General features: G+C 45.1%; 1 protein-coding gene across 1 annotated transcript in view; it reads left to right on the plus strand.

The window, feature by feature from the left end:
• The window catches only part of p3h1 (prolyl 3-hydroxylase 1), a 73,615-nt gene extending 59,407 nt beyond the window's left edge, over positions 1–14,208 (plus strand). The window contains exons 10-15 of the mRNA XM_061783953.1: positions 6,839–6,934; positions 8,333–8,483; positions 12,916–13,033; positions 13,126–13,201; positions 13,287–13,427; positions 13,503–14,208. Coding sequence (XP_061639937.1) covers positions 6,839–6,934; positions 8,333–8,483; positions 12,916–13,033; positions 13,126–13,201; positions 13,287–13,427; positions 13,503–13,856 — 936 coding nt within the window. The 3' untranslated portion in view covers positions 13,857–14,208. The remainder of the gene's footprint in view (positions 1–6,838; positions 6,935–8,332; positions 8,484–12,915; positions 13,034–13,125; positions 13,202–13,286; positions 13,428–13,502) is intronic.
• Positions 14,209–15,155: the final 947 nt, after the last annotated feature.

Genomic DNA, 15,155 nt, shown 5'->3' on the forward strand with positions numbered 1-15,155 from the left:
CCAATAAGCCTGCTCTCAACAATTTATAAAGTATTTGCAAAGATATTGGACAAAACTAATTGGAATCAAACTCAGTGAAGCACAGCCGATAGAACAAGCGGGTTTTTGTAGCGGTTTTAATACTATGGACCACATACAGACAGTTCAACAAATAATTGAAGGACACGAGTACAAAATGCCTCTGTGTGTAGCTTTCATCTATGAAAAAGCGTTTGACTCCGTCAACACCACTTCGATACTGCAGGCGCTAGTAAATCAAGGGAAAGAGCCGACCTATATCAAGATTCTACAATAAATATACAACGATTCTTCAGGTTAAATACGAATTGATGATGAAAGAGTGCGAATAAGTCTAGGAAAAGGGGTCAAGCAACGTGGCACACTGTCTCCGAAGCTATTTACAGCTTGCCTTGAAGAAATATTTAAAAAGCTCAATTGGGAAAAAGAAGGACTAAAAATTAACGGCGCTTATTCGAGCCATCTTTATTTTGCAGACGACATCATTTTATTCTCCTATGATGCTGAACAACTGAAGCATCGTATTCAGGAATTAGAGTTAGAAAGACATCGCTCAGGTCTGAAAATGAACAAAAGCAAAACGAAGGTCATCTTCAATTGTTACTGTCCACAAAACGATATCAAAATGGAGGACGATGTCCAAGACGCCCTCGACAAATGTATTTCGGCCAACTTGTAACAATGGATGGAAATACAAGCACATAAAGCTTGCCTGGCAGGCTTATGGAAGGCTTGGTCTTATATTCAAGAACAATCTTCCCATTTGCTTGAAAAGAAAAGTTTCGATCAATGTAATTGACCAGTCCTCACTTACGGTAGTAAAACTACGAATGCCAAAGTTATACAAAGAAGAAGAAGAAGAAGAAGAATCACCTTTTATTGTCATGAACATGCATGCATTTTACCCACCACAGTGAACACAAACACGTTAGTGGAGCACACTGGAGCAGGGGGCAGCTGAAGCGCCCGGGGAGCATTTCAGGGTATCAGCGTCTTGCTCAAGGACACCACAGCCGTGGGTCCGGGGGATGTTGGCGGATGGTTCAGTCGGGGTCTTGAACCTAGGTCCCCCACGGTGGCAGGCGATGATCTTAACCATTGGGCCACGGCTGGAACACAGCACAGGAACATGGATAAAAATAAAAAGCCTTAAATGGAAATGGGCTGGCCACATTGCCCGAAGACCTGAAAAAAGGTGGACCACAGAAACTATCAATTGGATACCACTGGACACAAAGCGACCACGGCGAAGACCTAAAAGTAGATGGATAGATGAAATCATGAAACACACCGGAATACACTGGCAACAAATTGCAAAATGTCTTAGTTGTTTGAAACGTGAAGAAGAGGCCTTCATCCTGCAGTGGATAGATAATGGCTGATGATGATGATGATGATGATGATGATATACATACATATATACCCCTTCTTGAGCTATCACCTTATCGTGGTGGAGGGGTTTGTGTGTCGCAATGATCCTAGGAGCTAAGTTGTCTGGGGCTTTATGCCCCTGGCAGGTTCACCCATGACAAACAGGTCCTAGGTGAGGGACCATACAAAGCACGGCTCAAAGAACCCTAATGATGACGACAAATAATGGACTCCGTTTTCCTTCCCCCTCTGGACCCAGGCCTGGAGGTGGGGCTCAAAGGCGAGCGCCTGGTGGCCGGGCGGTGCACAGCCCAAAAGGGTAATGTGGGTCCCCCTTCACATGCGCTCACCACCTGTGGGAGGGGACACAGGGCTCGGGTGCAGTGCGAGCTGGGCGGTGGCCGAAGGCAGGGACCTTGGCGATCCGATCCCCGGCTGCAGAAACTGGGTCTAGGGACGTGGAATGTCACCTCTCTGGCAGGGAAGGAGCCCGACCTGGTGTGTGAGGTCGAGAAGGTCCGACTAGATATAATCGGACTCGCCTCCACACACAGCTTGGGCTCTGGTACCAGTCCTCTTGAGAGGGGTTGGACTCTCTTCTACTCTGGAGTTGCCCACGGTGAGGCGCCGAGCAGGTGTGGGTATACTTGTTGCCCCACGGCTCGGCGCCTGTACTTTGGGGTTCACCCCGGTGGATGAGAGGGTAGCTTCCCTCCGCCTTCGGGTGGGGGGACGGGTCCTGACTGTTGTATGTGCCTATGGACCAAACAGCAGTTCAGAGTACCCACCCTTTATGGAGTCCTTGGAAGGGGTGCTGGAGAGCTTTCCCGCTGGGGACTCCATGAAGAGAGGGGCGGAGCTGTCAACTGATCACCACCTGGTGGTGAGTTGGCTCCGATGATGGGGGAAGATGCCGGTCCGACCTGGCAGGACCTAACGTATTGTGAGGGTCTGCTGGGAACGTCTGGCAGAATCCCCTGTCAGCAGGAGTTTCAACTCCCACCTCCGACAGAACTTTGCTCATGTTCCGGGGGAGGTGGGGGGCATCGCGTCCGAGTGGACCATGTTCCACGCCTCCATTGCTGAGGCGGCCGACCAGAGCTGTGGCCGTAAGGTGGTCGGTGCCTGTCGTGGCGGCAATCCCCGAACCCGTTGGTGGACACCAACGGTGAGGGATGCCGTCAAGCTGTAGAAGGAGTCCTATCGGGCCTTTTTGGCCTGTGGGACTCCTGAGGCAGCTGATGGGTACCGGCTGGCCAAGCGGAATGCAGCTTTGGTGGTCGCTGAAGCAAAACCTCGGGTATGGGAGGAGTTCGGTGAGGACATGGAGAAAGACTTCCGGACGGCTTTGAGGAAATTCTGGTCCACCATTCGGCGTCTCAGGAGGGGGAAGCAGTGCACCATCAACACTGTTCATAATGGGGATGGGGCGCTGCTGACCTCGACTCGAGATGTTGTGAGTCGGTGGGGAGAGTACTTCAAAGACCTCCTTAATTCCACCGACACGCCTTCCTATGAGGAAGGAGAGTCTGAGTTCTCTGAGGCGGGCTCTCCTATCTCTAGGTGGCAAGGCCCCGGGGGTGGATGAGATTCGCCCGGAGTTCCTAAAGGCTCTGGATGTTGTGGGGCTGTCCTGGTTGACACGCCTCTGCAACATCGCGTGGACATTGGGGACAGTGCCTCTGGATTGGCAGACTGGGGTGGTGGTCCCCCTTTTCAAGAAGGGGGACCGGAGGGTGTGTTCCAACTACGGGGGGATCACACTCCTCAGCCTCCCTGGTAAGGTCTATTCAGGGGTAATCCATCTCGGAGTTCACGTACCAACAAGTCAGAGAGCTAAAAAAAAGACAACGCCGAACTTCATTCAGCCATGAAAGCAATGACAACTGAGGGAGAAGTTCTCCATAAAAAAATAAATAAATCTAAGAAGCAGTGCTGGATGTACAGTCAAGAAGCATGCGGGATAATCTCATGTTTTCAAGCATTTCTAAGAGTACACTTGATAATCCAGAGGCTCAAGTAAAAAACTTCATGTCGACAGCGCGGAAACCATCACGGAGACCATCGCTAACATCACCTTCCACCGAGTACACAGACGAGGAGGACCGCGAGCAGGGAATCATCGCCGTCCAATCATCGCCAATTTTGAACATTTCCAGCAGAAAGTCAAGAGTCAAAAGGACGGGAGCTGAAGGGTACACAGTTGGGGATGAATGACCAGTTTCCACGTGAAATCAACGAGCGACGCAAATTATTGTACCCTCTAATGAAGAATTACCGGCAACAAGGAAAACGCGCCTCATTGGTTTAGGACAAACTATACATCGACGGTCACCTTTTGGCTCTTCTAATAGATGAGTATTCCTTCCAAGTTTGCGCTATTTGGTATATAGTGTAGAAAAACCGTTTAGTAATTTGTGTAGGGGTAAAAAAAAAAAAAGGGGAATCACGCACGTTCTATTGCACCCTCCAATCACTGACGTAGGGATATTGCCCTTGTTTTCTTTTTACTTATCTTTCTCTATGGTACTTACTTTTTCCTTCTTTATGGCACCCACCGTCCCCCCCTTACCGAATGCTCACTCCCCCCTCCCTGTCACCACGGTACATATGTATTTGCATGCTACATGTATAACTCGTGATATATTCCCTTGTCTCCTGTTCATGTTTTGGCGATGCTGAAATCATATACAACACGTTCAATACTTCAATACATAATACCTCATAACACAAGAATATGCAATAAATCCGGTGGACCTAAACATCCCTCGATTAACTTCAGAAAGTAGAGATTTTAGATGCCCCATTAACCCTCGCAGACTTGCATAAGGCCTTCAGGCAATGATGGATTCTCCACAGAGTTTAATAAATATTTCTGGTCTATACTCCTACTGGAAGCACTATTTTTCAGAACGGTGACAAAGATAAAAGATAAGGGCCTAATTAAAAGCCATATGAACACAGCCACAATAAAACTAATGCTGAAGCCAGGGAAAGACCCCACTCATCCAGCGAATTACCGACCGCTGTCACTAATTATTACAGACATCAAAATCATTTCAAAGGCTTTAGCCAAGAGACTACAAAACATTTTCCATCGATAATACATTGTGACTGAACAGGTTTTTATTAAAGGACGGAGCGGCACCAACGTCAGGCAACTGATAAACCTAATAAGTATGTCTCAGCGTCATAATCTAAAAACAATTGTCTAGACGCAGAAAAAGCTATTGACAAAGTTAACCGGTCTTTTTTTTTTTTTTTTTTTTTTGCTGTACTTCACAAATTTGGCTTCGGTGATTCCTTTGTAGCGGCACGGTGGCCGACTGGTTAGAGCGTCAGCCTCACAGTTCTGAGGTGCGGGGTTCAATCCCCGTCCCCGCCTGTGTGGAGTTTGCATGTTCTCCCCGTGCCTGCGTGGGTTTTCTCCGGGCACTCCGGTTTCCTCCCACATCCCAAAAACATGCATTAATTGGAGACTCTAAATTGCCCGTAGGCGTGACTGTGAGTGCGAATGGTTGTTTGTTCCTATGTGCCCTGCGATTGGCTGGCAACCAGTTCAGGGTGTACCCCGCCTCCTGCCCGATGACAGCTGGGATAGGCTCCAGCACCCCCGCGACCCTAGTGAGGAGAAGCGGCTCAGAAAATGGATGGATGGATGGATGATTCCTTTGTTCACTGGATCACAACGTTGTACCACCTCACCCGAAGGAACTGTCACCACAAATGGGATAACGTCACAAAGATTTTTACAAAGAGGAACTAGACAAGAATGCCCACTCTCACCCCTGCTATTCGCACTATTTATCGAACTACTGGCAATAGCGATACGGCCGCACACTAGTATTAAAGGTATCTGTACTGCTTTGTCAGAACACAATCTCAATCTTTATTGATGATATTTAAAAAAAACCAAGGCATCACTTCAGGCGGCACGGTGGACGACTGGTTAGAGCGTCAGCCTCACAGTTCTGTGGACCTGGGTTCAATCCCTGGCTCCGCCTGTGTGGAGTTTGCATGTTCTCCCCTGCGTGGGTTTTCTCCAGGCACTCCGGTTTCCTCCCACATCCCAAAAACATGCATTAATTGGAGACTCTAAATTGCACGTAGGCATGACTGTGAGTGCGAATGGTTGTTTGTTTCTATGTGCCCTGCGATTGGCTGGCAACCAGTTCAGGGTGTACCCCGCCTCCTGCCCGATGACAGCTGGGATAGGCTCCAGCACGCCCGTGACCCTAGTGAGGAGAAGCGGCTCAGAAAATGGATGGATGGATGGGCATCACTTCAGTTTTTAACCTCATGAAGACATTTTCACAATTATCAGAATATGCAATCAATTGGTAAAAAATCAATATTACTCCCTATAACGACTAACTCATGGAATCCTGCGGACCAAAATCCAAACTTTCCTATTGCGACAGGGAATATCAAATATTAATTAATTACTTACAAAAAGCCCACCAGAGGTTCTTGGTGATCAGTTTATAAAGGTCTGGCTATTGTGGAATTAAACCTCACCCCAAAGCTTATAGGTAGAACAATGGATGCTCCCCTATCCATATTTAGTGTTTTCTGCTGTCCACAAAGTGGCTTTTTTTTGTCCGTGAATCAACCTTTTTTGCCCATCTAAAATCCTCATCTGGACAGACAGGTTCCCCGTTGCTTGAGTTGCACTGTTATGCATGACGGGGCCTGTTTCAAAAAGAGATACAAATTCATGTTCACGGGGTCTTGTAAACGTATGCTATTGTCTTTCAGCGTCTTCTTAAGGGGTAAAGATTCCTTCCCCTTGCTCTGGACTTCCGTGGCATATTCATAATCAAAATGCACCCATTTGTTTTAGACATGGAGCTTCTTCTTCCATATATCATAAAATATCTTGTATATAAATGAGAACTAGAGGAAATGAACCACAATGAAACAAAGTGGGGTACTTCATTGTGGTTTTGGGGCCAGAGCACAGTGGTCGCGTTCGTTCCCCAGCTCAATGTGCCCTTAGTGTTCTCCAGTACACCATAGATGCTGATATTGTTGTACCTAGAAAGCCCTTCCAATTTTTTTATTTTTTCCCTTAATGCCAATGATAGTAAGTAGCTGGGTGAGGGCACCCTTCACCCCAGCTCCATCTCTTCATATCAGCCATACTTTCTTCCATATCGCCTACTTGTTTGGCTGCCCCTTTGGCTCGTTACTTTGTGTATTTTCCGATTCAATGTTTTTGTTTTGTTTTTTTGTTTTTGAATGAGCCGGCACAGTGGGGACTGGTTAGCACATCGGCCTCACAGTTCTGGAGACCGGGGTTCAAATCCCGGCCCCGCCTGTGTGGAGTTTACATGTTCTCCCCGTGCCTGGGTGGGTTTTCTCCGGGCACTCTTCATTCATACTGTACATTATATTCTTGCTTGTCACTACATCATTCCAAGTAATTTATTTTTTGTGTAATGTGTAGGCAGCTGCTCTCAAAGGTGATGGTTACCGTGGACATCCTTCCCCCCACTCCCCTGCTGAAATGTTTCAGGGAGTCACTATTTTGAAGGCTCTGAAGGTCTGTAAACAGTAACCTATATTTTAAGTGTTTAAAGGGACACTGGCCAAATTAATGTCTGGCTTGATTGGTATTAATTAATTAGTTAAGCTGAGAAAAGGGCCTAAATGCTGAAAAATACACCTCTATATTGATTTATTGCACTTTTATGGCAACGTTTTCAGTCGAATGGGCACGTCCATATTGGCTGCTATTCACGGAAGTGACGTCACGTGTTTCAGCTTGCCGATTTCGTCATAGAGAATGCTCATTTTAACGAATGAAAATGAGTCAAAAAGCAAGTAATTACATACTCTCTAGCAAGATTTTGTACAATTTTGAAGCAAAACAACCTTTGGCGTTACCTGCCGTGAAAAAGTATGTCCACAGACCTACGGGCAAGGATATGCAAACAGGTGCTGTCCACACAAGGTGCAGCTACGATATTCCTGGCAATTGTTGACAATCCCAAATGCACGTTCCAAGAGAAAAGAGAAAGGGAGGCATGGAAAGGCCACATTCACAATTACACTGCACGGACTGTAGCGTTATTTATTTAATTCTAGCCTCGAGTCCAAGTCAAGCCAGGCGCCACAACGATTGCTCACACTACCTATGCATTATGGTAACACAGCACAACGTGCGGGCCAACAGTCTAATTCAATGCTCTCAGAAAGGAAAAAAAAGCCTAACAAAGCATTTATGTCCGTGTAATATTTGTTAGGCTTTTATTTTGAAGTTAGCTCCTGCCTGTTACTGTAATGCATCATACGAACATTTGTTGTGGCGGCTGGCTTGACTTCGACTTATTTTGTGCCAAAAACACGACATGCGGCACTGGATCTTTCTCGTCCGAAGGAAGGTGCCTCTCAGTTGGCCTATTTGGTCATATTGGTTTGAAACGATGCGGCCTAATCCTCACAGGATCAAAGCAAGAAGCATTTGCATAGGCATTATCAATACTGCTATGTCACCCACACGGTCAAGTTTGATCAATATGGCAGTATGTACATTTTTTTCTAAAGTTACTAAGTGTGCCTGAAAATTCATCATATATTCAAATTCATTACAGCAATAATATGAACTATAACTACTGTAAATAAGTAAATAAAAGAAAAACAAGTCTGACACAGTTACGTAAATATTGTGAGGCTGTATTGTCTACCTTGGTTTGGCCTGTCAACATATATGATATTGGATGCATTGAAGCAATAAGCATTTTCTGTAACTTGAACTTTTTTTATTTTAGACATGTATAACCCTTAGCAATAAAAAAAATAGTGATGTCTTATTATAAGCTTTGATATGATTGTCTTTGCTTCAATGTTATAGGGCAAGTTAACGAAAATGTCAAGAGCAAACAAAAATATATTTTCCTCACTTTTATTTCCCTCACTTCGGATTATGTTCCTCCTATAGCTGGCACAAGAAGGAAAGGTTTCACTGATGGATGTCCGTCTGTTCTTTGATGTTAGCGAGAAGGTGAGGAAGGTTTTGGAGTCATACTTTCGCTTGAGTTCCCCACTCTACTTCTCCTATTCACATCTGGTGTGTCGCTCTGCGATTGAGGGTAAGTAAAATAAATAAAAAAAAAAAAATATATATATATATATATATATATTGTTCCTCATTACTGTACACACAGCATCCCATATTGACAGAAAAAACGGAATTGTTGAAATTATTGCACTTTATTAAAAAAGAAAAACTGAAATATCACACAGCCATAAGTATTCAGAACCTTTGCTCAGTATTTAGTAGAAGCACCCTTTTGAGCTAAGTTTTTCACACCTGGATTTGGGGATCCTCTGCCATTCTTCCTTGCAGATCCTCTCCAGTTCTGTCAGGTTGGATGGTGAACGTTGATGGACAGCCATTTTCAGGTCTCTCCAGAGATGTTCAATTGGGTTTAAGTCAGGGCTCTGGCTGGGCCATTCAAGAACAGTCAGTGAGTTGTTCTGAAGCCACTCCTTCGTCATTTTAGCAACTTTGTACTCTCTTCCACTCTGGAGTTGCCCACGATGAGAGGCGCCGAGCAGGTGTGGGTATACTTAGTGCCCGTCAGCTCGGCGCCTGTATATTGGGGTTCACCCCGCTGGACGAGAGGGCAGCCACCCTCTGCCTTCGGGTGGGGGGGACGGGTCCTGACTGTTGTTTGTACCTATGCGCCAAACAGCAGTTCAGAGTATCCACCCTTTTTGGAGTCGTTGGAGGGGGTGCTGGACCGCGCTCCCGCTGGGGACTCAATCGTTCTGCTGGGGGACTTCAATGCTCACGTGGGCAATGACAGTGAGACCTGGAAGGGCGTGATTGGGAGGAACAGCCCCCCCAGATCAGAAGCCAAGTGGTGTTCTGTTATTGGACTTCTGTGCTCACCACGGATTGTCCATGACAAACGCCATGTTCAAGCAAAAGGGTGTCCACATGTACACTTGGCACCAGGACACCCAAGGTCACAGTTTGATGATTGACTTTGTTGTCGTGTCATCGGACTTGCGGCCGCATGTCTTGGACACTCGGGTGAAGAGAGAGGCGGAGCTGTCAACTGATCACCACCTGGTGGCGAGTTGGCTCCATTAGTGGGGGAAAATGCCCGTCCGACTTGGACCGGCATTTTGTGAGGGTCTGCTGTGAACGTCTGGCAGAATCCCCTGTCAGAAGGAGTTTCAACTCCCATATCCGGCAGAACTCAACTCCCATATCCGGCAGAACTTCACCCACGTCTCGGAGGAGGCGGGGGACATTGAGTCCGAGTGGACCATGTTCTGCACCTCCATTGCCGAGGCGGCCGACCGGAGCTGTGGCCGTAAGTCCATCTTGCAGTGTTTTCCATCACCACTGGAGGTCTCCATGTTCCATCAATGAGAAGTGACCGCGTGTCATGAGAGTCTGGATTGGGTAATCTGCAATCTGATGAGTGGGCACTGCTTGGTGGCTGAACAGAGGGATGTTTCTGGATTTCTTAAGTGGATTAGAAAAAGGGGCAGACCAGGCTCTGTGGTCTTTGAAATCAGGGTTGATATCTGTTAGAGTCTGGAGCTGCTTACATCAGTCGATTAACAGGAGGAGAACAAAGGCCAACTTCTAGCTTTAAGGAATTTTGTTGCTGTTAAGATTCAGGTTAAACATTTGTGAGAGGGAGTCAGCAATAAAATCAGCAACAAACTTTCAGAAAAAGAGCTACATTTTTTGGTGGTCCAGCTTCTTTATCCATCCATCCATCCATTTTCAACACCGCTCATCCTGGTTAGGGTCGCGGGACGCTGGAGCCTATCCCAGCTGACTTTGGGCGAAAGGCGGACTACACCCTGAACTGGTCGCCAGTCAGTCGCCAGGCACATATAGACACGGACAACCATTCGCACTCACATTCACATCGTCACTGAGTAGGAACTGAACCCACGCTGCCTGCACCAAAGTCAGGCGAGTGTACCACTACACCATCAGTGATCCAGGCTCTTTAGTGCATTGTTTATCTCAGACAGGACATCTTTCAAATCCTCTTAAAGGTGACACTGTAGTAATTACTCACATCTAGCGTAGAAATTGTGTATTGCATCCAAACGAATGGTGCACTGTAGACCCTCAGTTTTTCAAACACGTATTGCAACAACAGTAGCCGTCGTATATCACAAAACCTCAATGAACAACAACATTCTCTAACAAAACCGAATGAAAAAGTTACCTTCAGGCTAATTTAGGCAGTGTTGACTTACTTGACGAGGAGAACGCTGGCAACTTCAGTTTCCAGATGGCAGACTGTCATGGCGTTCCCCTACTAGGTCACCACTCATGTATAAATGTAAAATTCTTCGCTTACGAGAATGTATCAGATTATTAGCAGAGGTCATTATAAACCAATGATAACACAAACGCAGACATTGATTTTGGCCAGTAAACAACTGCAAATGTTACACAGTGTCCCTTTAACTATACTGTTCTTTGAGATAATAAATAATAATTTGACATTCAAGGTTTTGTCACTGTAATGACCTAAATACAAGGTGTGTGAAATTGAGAGGGTGGATTTCACATCAAAACAAGTTTAAATGTGATGTTTCCTAAACATGCAGTACTCAAGGCCAACACTAGTCAGCAGTATGGATACATTTATCAGCCTTTCTCTTACTCGAGTCTAATTTCCTGGCCCAGTATTTCAGAAGAAGTAATCTGGATCAGAATGATCTGGATTTAGTAATTTTGCTGTAGCGGATCAAATTGATCTTGTAGTTTTGTCCTGGTTTTTCAAATTTCATAAAGGATCATTCTGATCAGGATAGGATAGGATTTCTGAATCCAGATTTGAGGTCTTTGAATAGGCCAACTATATTGAACGAGGAGCGAGGCGGGAGGAGGTAGGAATTTTTCGGGGAAATGAGACAATCGTTTTTCGATTACGTCATTTCATGAGGACGTCTTCTAAAGATGATGTCACGTCATTGACGTGTCACAAATCCATCCATCCATTTTCTATCACGCTTAATCCTCACTGGGGTCGTTGGTGTGCTGACTTCGGGTGAGAGACAGGGCACACTCTGGACTGGTTGCCAGCCAATCACAGGGCATATATAAACAACCATTCACGATCGTGATATGACATTTTAATATTGTTTATTCCCTTCCTTATTTAAACTGATTTATGGGGCCAGCATTTTGGCCCTGAAAGGGATTAATTCAGTATGTTTTATTTTCCAATTGGGAAAACAAATTTTGGTAATCCATTCATCCATCAATATTCTATCCTGTTCAAGAACATGGGTGAGCTGCTACTTTTTTAAAAGTTAGCTTTGGTCAAGCTTGATACCAAGTACATATACCACTAGTACTTTTATTACATTACATTTTAATGATCACAATTACAGGTAATTTAAAAAATAGACCTTTCTTTTATTTCTGATAAAAGGCAGAACAGTTCCTCTGCAATAGAGAGCCCAAAATAAACCACAAACAACTCTCTCTGAGTTAGGATTCATTTGCAATAAATTAACAAAGGTCACATCCCTGTGGCATTACAAGTCCTTATAATTGTGGCTCGAGAGGGAACGTTATACTTCGGCTCTACAACCGTCATGTACTGTGGGAATCCCACGTTGATCCCTCTCCACACTATCATGCTGCCTCCACCAAAAGATGTTACTCTATCGGTGCAGCAATCAGCATAGCATTCTCCGCGTATTCTCCACACTTTGACCATATGATCCAACTGCCATAAGCAGAATCTGGACTAATTGCTGAACGTAATGTTCCTCCACATGTACAGGTTCCAGTGTACTTACAGTGAAGGGCAGTCATGGCAGGCCATCCTGGCAGCACTATGAGACAGGAGAGGGGCTGCGTGCAGCCTGTTCTGGATTGTCTGGCCAGAGAGCCGTCGGCCATATCGTCCTACGAAATTTGACTTCAAATGTGTAAAACACTGCCTATGGTCCCTTAGACCCCTATCTCACTGGCCTAGAGACTAGTTGGCGACCTGATGGCAACTCAAGTCGCTGGTTGTTGCTGGGACGACTTTGTGTCGTCTCCTAAAGGCTCCTGGAGACTAGCTGGGTCGCCAAGGAGTCGCGGTGAAATTGAACATATTCAATTTCATTGGAGACCTTTAGGCGACTCCTCTATATGGTCACTATAGAGAAAAACCTTTACACAGCGTAATGTCACAAAAGTGTGAGCAATAGTCACCCATATTTATATGGACATCTGTGCCTATGCACACTTCAAACTCATGGTCTGTTTCTGGAATCCCCCCCCGTTGTATGGAACTTGGCCTTCAGCCCGGAGATGGTACCAGGACTCACTCCAAACAATGCCATAACTTGGTTTTACGGAACACTAGCTTGAAGTTGGACCTGACTGGCAGCACCAAGAGTCAATGGAAACAGCAATAGAAATAATCTACCAAACACAAATATCCTTACTTTTTGTGCTATTTTTAAATTGATTTGACTGATCCAAGTAACTGTGAATAGGAAAGCTATAACACTGATGTTCTTATTGTTACTCAGAGAAGCAAAAAACACGTAATGATCTGAGCCACCCTGTTCATGTTGACAACTGTCTGCTGGTCTCAGAGCTCAATGAGTGTTTAAAGGAACCGCCTGCATACACACATCGAGATTACAGGTGACCCTCACACTAAACTGCCCCGTTCCAAATTCACTGCATACATATGCTAATGTTTACAAATCAACCTCATGTCTCATTTGTCTTTACAGTGCAATACTTTACCTGAATGACGACTTTGAAGGAGGAGATTTTATTTTCACAGAATTAAATGCCAAAGTAGTCACGGTATTAATTCAGTTTTGCTTTACACAATATTTAGATTTCTAGATGTTCTGTACTGCTATCCATTTGTCATTCCTGATTTCTCTAGGCTTTGGTGCATCCATTGTGTGGCCGTGTGGTTGGATTTGGAGCAGGAAAGGAAAACCCACATGGTGTGAGAGCTGTAACAAAGGGACAGAGGTGTGCTGTTGCACTGTGGTTCACCTTGGATCCGGCTCATGAGGAAAAGGTCCAAGCTACCTCCTTTTTAAAAAAATTGTATTACTGTACACTATTTATTTTCATATTTCACTTTGCTTCGTAGGAAAGAATCCAAGCTCAGCATATGCTGGAGATGTTCTCCACCACTTTGATGAAAGATTTTAACTCAAAAGAGGCAATGGTGAGCTCAGACCACTATTCCATGGTGACAGAAACAACCAGAGAGACTGACAAGACAGAAGTAGATCAACAAGAGACTAAAGATGAAGAGAAAGTTAACACATATAACATACAAAGAACAGCTGAGGTCAAGACAGATGCAGTACATCCTGTTAACATAGATGGACAACAGACACTCAGAACAAAAGTGGAGCAGTTGGACAAAAATAATTCCAAAAATGCAGTCAAAATGGATGCCCAAACCCCTTCCTCTCAGAACAGCAAGGATGAGTTGTAATCCAATTTAACGTATGTTTTTTCTTCATACTGTGTGGCCTGATTGAAACTGAGTGAAAATACATTGATGTGTTTGAAAAATGTCTTGTAGTTATTTAATGAATTTGATATGATGGGCGAGTTGAATGCAGTCATAACAAGCAATATGGACAGCTTTCAAATCTTCTCTTAAAGGTGACACTGTAGTAATTACTCACATCTAGCGTAGAAATTGTGTATCGCATCCAAACGAATGGTGCACTGAATGTGTGCACCCATACATTGATTTTGGCCAGTAAACAACTGCAAATGTTACACAGTGTCCCTTTAACTATACTGTTCTTTGAGATAATAAATAATAATTTGACATTCAAGGTTTTGTCACTGTAATGACCTAAATACAAGGTGTGTGAAATTGAGAGGGTGGATTTCACATCAAAACAAGTTTAAATGTGATGTTTCCTAAACATGCAGTACTCAAGGCCAACACTAGTCAGCAGTATGGATACATTTATCAGCCTTTCTCTTACTCGAGTCTAATTTCCTGGCCCAGTATTTCAGAAGAAGTAATCTGGATCAGAATGATTGGTATTTAGAAATTTTGCTGTAGCAATTTTGTCCTGGTTTTTCAAATTTCATAAAGGATCATTCTGATCAGGATAGGATAGGATTTCGGAATCCAGATTTGAGGTCTTTGAATAGGCCAACTACCAGGATTCATCCCACTTGTACTTTTACCATTCACCTGTTTAATTTTTATTAGGCCATTGTCCAAATTCCCTTCAGCATTCTGGGGCGGGTAGCGGATGCTGGCTGTGAGTGGGGGGTGAGGGTTCCAGGGGGGCTGTGCTGCGGGGCTGGGTGTGGTGGTCCTCTCTCCCTGTGATTGTCCTGATGGGCCAGGCCTGCAGGAGCATTGCCTCTTAAATCACTCACCTAGCACTAGCTCAAGCCATTCAGTGTAAATATTTTTAACTCATCACATTTGGCACACATACAAACTCATGGTTTCTTGGGGGGCTGGTGCGGCATCGGGGGGATGTGGACGTCGGACCGGGATTCAGTACGTCAGTGATGACTCCTTGTCAAGATGCTTTGCTCCTGCCCCCGAGGTCTTTTAATGCATTACACACACCCATCCCCCTTTTTTTTTAAAGCACCACGTACACCGATCTCTGGGGGGGCGGTAGGATTTGGGTCGGGGGGGCTTGGCTGCCAGGCAGCGCTGCCTGGCAGCCTACCCACCCCCCAATCCTCACTAACCACTCCAAATTTCAATGCACTACACCACTCAGGTGCCACTTGGGCACAGAGTAGGGCC

This window comes from Phyllopteryx taeniolatus, chromosome 9 (assembly GCF_024500385.1).
Source record: "Phyllopteryx taeniolatus isolate TA_2022b chromosome 9, UOR_Ptae_1.2, whole genome shotgun sequence".
NCBI classification, from domain to species: domain Eukaryota; kingdom Metazoa; phylum Chordata; class Actinopteri; order Syngnathiformes; family Syngnathidae; genus Phyllopteryx; species Phyllopteryx taeniolatus.